General features: G+C 40.6%; 1 protein-coding gene across 1 annotated transcript; it reads left to right on the top strand.

Annotated features, from left to right (window-relative positions):
- Positions 1-992: 992 nt before the first annotated feature.
- Hmt-1 (ABC transporter ATP-binding protein/permease Hmt-1) lies at positions 993-4,869 on the top strand. Its single transcript, XM_022838013.2, has 2 exons — positions 993-1,574; positions 2,563-4,869. Exons 1-2 carry the CDS (start codon positions 1,473-1,475, stop codon positions 3,925-3,927), a joined length of 1,467 nt encoding a protein of 488 aa, XP_022693748.1. The 5' UTR covers positions 993-1,472; the 3' UTR covers positions 3,928-4,869.
- Positions 4,870-5,653: the final 784 nt, after the last annotated feature.

Genomic DNA, 5,653 nt, shown 5'->3' on the forward strand with positions numbered 1-5,653 from the left:
GATGACTCATATTTGATTGCCACTTGTTGATTTATATTGAAAAAAATCTACTAATCTCGGCGTTCAGCGCTACATTAATCGATGCTTATTACAAATAACACATTGAAAGCAGGTTTCTTTAAAGATCCCTCAAAAAATTAAAGAATTAAAACAAAAAAAAAAGTTAAACATAAGGATCGGCAGACACTACACGCCGGCGATCGGTTTTACTAGCAAAACAGTTGGCGTATGCCATGTAGTAAAATGGTTGTTACCTTATAGATGAAAAACACAAACTCTTTGGACGAGTTTTGAAGCATTAAAGGTAGAGTTCATGATGTACCACTGTTTTTCTCCATGGCAACAGGCTACCAAATACCTCAGTAAAATTAAAAACTTGTTGTGAAATGTCGAAACGCCAGAAACTGGCTTGGTTGCGTTAGGACGTTAAGGACAGCACTTTTGAACACAACTGTAAAGACATCATGACCTTCATCTTTGGCGATGATAAAACAAAAGTCTTAATCGAAGTGCATCTGTTCACTTAAACAGTTTAGTGTAATCCTTCGATGCTCCGACTGTATTTCGTACGTTTATACTTAGACTTCACTTCAGGTAATAAAACAATTGTTAGTTTTTATTTTAAGGATCTTGAAGAAATGTACTGTGGTTTCATTCAAATGGTGCTAGTTCGATTGCAATATTCGCTACCCGCCCAGATCAACATTTCATCATATGTTCCAGTAGTAAAAGCAAATAGTAAATCCAATTGGTTGCTTTTTGAGTCGTCTTCACATTTACCTTCGCTTCTCATCTGCAAATGTTTTGTTTGCCTTCGTACAAACTTTTTACAGGTGCCGTTTCCTTTGGAATGCATTCATCCGTCAGCCCCGATAAAGGGTTACCGTTGAGAGAGGGTTGAGCGCTCGAATAATAGCCCTAGGTATGTTGTATACATAGCGTTTATGTCGTGTTCTCATCATGTTGATGTTCTGCTCACGCCACCACTACCACTGTTGTTAACGGTGAAATTCTCCGCCGGTGTTAAAACAGCGGCCGCTTGAAAATGTTCGCGAAGATTCTTCACTGCGAGTATATTTATTTCTGAATCACGCCCTCTATGATCGGGATCAGCAAAGTCGGTAGCATCGTGTCTCTTATCTGTGTGACACCGCGCACTACACAAGTTTCAAGCCAAAATTGAAGCGGCTATGCATTATAAATCCTTTTCTCTTAAAGGAGATTCCGCCCGCTGTACATAAGTGTGAATTCCGGCGACAGCGAAGAGCTTACAGTCGTTAATCACCTTTCCAGTACGTGAATGCCATCGATTTCGGTTTGTTTCGTGTAGATTTACCTACCGCAACGCCACAAGGCGGTGCTATCAAAAAACGACGAATGTCGGCATCGTAGAACACTGTTGAAACCAAGGACGACAGCGGCGACATGGGTGTGTTTAGCAACTTCACGTATTGCCCTCCAAATGAGACTTTATGGACAATTTGGGCGAACCACGGACTCTCCCATTGTTTGACGCATACGCTTACTTCATCGGCATTAGCGTTCTGGGTAATCATTATTGGTCTCAGCGAATGGTGGGTGTATCGAAAATACGGAACACTACTTGAGAGAGCTGTTCTACCTAAACGACCTTTATATACGCTACAACTAGCTCTCACATGGCTTCAAGTTGTTCTTGTTATCATTCAGATGGTTATATATTTTATTCACGTTAATGGCCTTCGTCTATACGGCTTCAACATAGTCTGGGGCGGGCTTACCATCTTATCCTGGCTGTGGTCACTCTACCTTGTCTGTTTGGAGCGATACTTTGCTTTACCAAGTGTACCGACCGGAGGTCATGGGCTTATCTTACTAATCTTCTGGACAGGTGCACTTGTTGCCGAAAGCATTCTCTTCATAAACTTCAATTCACCAGTATGGTTCTTTCACCTAAGCAGTGCGAAAGACAAATACCTTTTAGCCTTATTCACTTCTCGTTTTATGGTGACCTCACTTCTTTTCCTGATTGGACTGCATGCGCCTGGCGTACCGCGACGAGAAGATTACCTTCTTGGAGCAGGGGTGCCGTACACTCTTCATGTTCAATCAACTACGCGATCCCCGTGGACTGGCTTGTTTCGTCACCAGTTTCGTTACCTGCTGCTTTTTCTTTGGCCGAAAAACAGTACTAAACTGCAATTCAGTATTTTTGTTTGTTTCGGAATTATGATTGTTGGTCGCGTTTGCACTCCCATCGCGCCGATCATGCAAAAGAAAATTGTTGATGGTCTGGTTTCTTCAACTGGTCACCCGAAGGAGTTCCTGTGGATGGACATCCTTATCTATGTTTCATTGTTATTTCTGTTTCAAGGTGCCAATAGCTTGATGGCTAATGTTCGTTCATATCTATGGCTTGGAGTCCAACAATACACGACTAAAGCTACACAAGTATCACTTTATGCCCATTTGCACAGTTTGTCGATCAGCTGGCACCTTTCACGAAAAACAGGTGAAGTGCTCAAGGTCCTTGACCGAGGCACATCAGGTGTTCAAAATTTGTGCTCTTACTTATTATTCCAGATTTTCCCTGCGTTAACCGATATCGTCATCGCGTTCGGCTACTTTACGTACGCGTTCAATTTATGGTTTGCTCTTGTTGCCTTTGTATGTATGGGGATCTATCTGACAGCTTCGATCGTTCTCACTGAGTGGCGCACCAAGTTTCGACATGAAATGAACCATTTGGAAAATGCTGCGTATGCTAAAAGTGTTGATGCCCTGCTTAACTTTGAAACAGTGAAGTATTATAACGCCGAGGAAATTGAGGTCAACCAGTATTCTGAGTGTATAGCTAAGTATCAGAATGCTGAATGGAAGTCACAATCATCGTTGGCATTACTTAACATTATTCAGGGTAGCACTTCGAGCATTGGCACACTAATTGGAGCACTACTTTGTGCTTATATGATTTACGAAGGCACCAACGACATCACGGCGGGCGACTATGTCCTCTTCATAGCATACAATGCGCAACTGTATGCGCCGCTTACTTTTCTTGGAACTTACTATCGTATGATTCAACAATCGTTTACCGATATGGAAAACATGTTCGAATTGCTCGATAATCGACCAGAGGTCGTTGACCATCATGAAGCCGTCGAACTTAAGCTGGAACAGAGCCAAATCGAATTTCGTGACGTGTGTTTCTCGTATAATCCGGAACGTACGGTCCTCAAACACATATCGTTTGTGGTTCCCCATAAGCACACCGTTGCACTGGTAGGTCACACAGGTTCTGGTAAAAGTACAATACTACGCCTATTGTTACGTTTCTACGATGTGCAATCTGGTAGCATCCTCATCGATGGCCAAAACATCTCCGCAGTGACTCAGCGATCGTTGAGATCACATATTGGTGTCGTTCCACAGGATACGGTTCTCTTCAACATGTCCATTCGGGAAAATATACGTTATGGTCGGCCGTCCGCCTCCGACGAGGATGTGGAGGCAGCAGCTGCAGCTGCTGATCTGCACCACAGTATTTTTCAAATGCCCGATAAATATGAGACGGTGGTCGGCGAACGTGGCTTGAAGTTGAGTGGTGGCGAGAAACAGCGAGTTGCAATCGCTCGAACAATACTAAAGGCGCCTTCAATAATTGTCCTCGATGAGGCTACTTCCGCGCTTGACACACAGACCGAACGGAATGTGCAGAAGGCGCTCAATGACGTTCTCGAGAACAGGACATCCATAGTAATCGCGCATCGGCTTTCGACGATTATCAATGCAAATCAAATCATGGTCCTAGAACACGGCGAAATTGTCGAGCAGGGCACTCACGAGGAGCTTCTAAGCTTCAATAAAAAATACGCATCAATGTGGAGACAACAGCAAGCGGAAGAGCAGCTAAGAAGTGAGCGAGAAGCTGGACCATCTACACAATAATTAGAAAGCGGTTATCACTTTTACGAAAAAAGTGAAGCTTTTGAGGGAAATAGGAACTATACTTACAATTCTTTAAGAAATCGAGTACCGCGGACCGGAAGGGCTGATCGAGTATAAGAAAAAAGAGTCCACTGATTATAATGTGATCGAAATGGGCATAGCAACAGATCTAAAACCCACGACGGCACAAGTAGCAATTATAATTCGTCCGTTCCTTTTTTCCGCGGGATACTAGATATGATTTTTACTAGCAATCGCTTTCGTTAACGATCTACGGGAACCCCATATTCTGTATCATTTTTTATGAAATAGGCTAAGTTGGGAGGTGCTGCGTGGATGGGTTGTAAGTTATTTGGAGAGTGGCCAAATGTTTAATTGTTTGCTAACTGGTTACTCTGGTTATTGTTGCTACTTTATATTTATCTGGTATGTCACTTTTCACCAGTATTACAGAAAACCTGTACCTATAGGTCTTTGAATGCACCTACGTTCTTGCTACTCGAAAAAATGAATAGTATATATATACACCTCTACAAATGATCATCTATAGATGGATCGTCTTACAGATTTTTGATGACTAATTAAGAGGTCTACTGATATGGCATTATTTCTATTATGATATCGAAACAAATGTTTTACTATGGGATATTATGAGATAAAAAGCTGTAGCTAATTTTGTGAAATCATGTAATTATATTGGTGGTAAGCCATATAGAAATCCTACGCGAAGGTTCTCAAATAAGCATAGACATAAACATATTGTAAGATTAATATTTCCGTATAATAGTCACTGTGAAAAAAGCAAGTAAACAGGAATGCAAATGTTACGCATGTGATTATAGGCGGGTCAATCGAGCCTTTCTTATATACAGGAAATAATGTTTAAGCGCAATTAGACTGCACATAAATGAACAAATGAACAAAAATAACGTAAACAAGTTATCAATAGTGTTTTCTTTCATCTTAAATCGCTTAATCTTTCTCGCATCGCAATCGCTAATCTTAATTGCAGCAATGACGACCCCATCGACTAACGATTAGCCCGCCGGCTGGAGGGTATCGTATACCTAGAGCTGGTCAAAACCGGAAATACATTTATTATAGTGATATTTATCTTTGAGTTCTATTCGGTATATGAAACCAATTTAAGTCAAAAATGCTAGATGTAAAAGGGGGTCTATGTCCATTAAGTCCCATGCTAATTAGCTTGATAATTAAGATGTTAGTAAAAGTTACAAAATAATAATACGTCCGAACTATTTTATTTGCATATATAAAGATAATTTAAATGTATAGGTGAGTACTCTAATCAGGCAGAGGATATCATACTCTAGCTAAAAAGATCGCACAAAAGTTAATGCTAGCTTATGCAACATACCGAGAAAATCGATTATCGAGTTACTACAGCGCATGCGGGTGTCTGTCAGTGTTTTCATACGAAACTTCGAACTAGATAAATTGTTCTAATCTGCTAAAAATCTAGCAGAAAAAGAAGAACAAATGCGTGACGCCATTACAGTAACAACCAACAGGTGTAATCTCCTAATCTATAAACCTATAGAAACTAGAGAACTAAAAAAGTGATATGTATATATGTTGTTTATGATCTACATTTCGTCTGCCTTATTAGACATTAGTCTTAGCCGTAAACAAGGCAGTTTTTCATTTTTCAAGTTAACGTACACAATTTTTATTCAGGAGAACTTTGATATAAAATATCCTATTG

The sequence above is a fragment of the Varroa jacobsoni genome, unplaced genomic scaffold (assembly GCF_002532875.2).
Source record: "Varroa jacobsoni isolate VJ856 unplaced genomic scaffold, vjacob_1.0 scaffold_738, whole genome shotgun sequence".
NCBI lineage: Eukaryota > Metazoa > Arthropoda > Arachnida > Mesostigmata > Varroidae > Varroa > Varroa jacobsoni.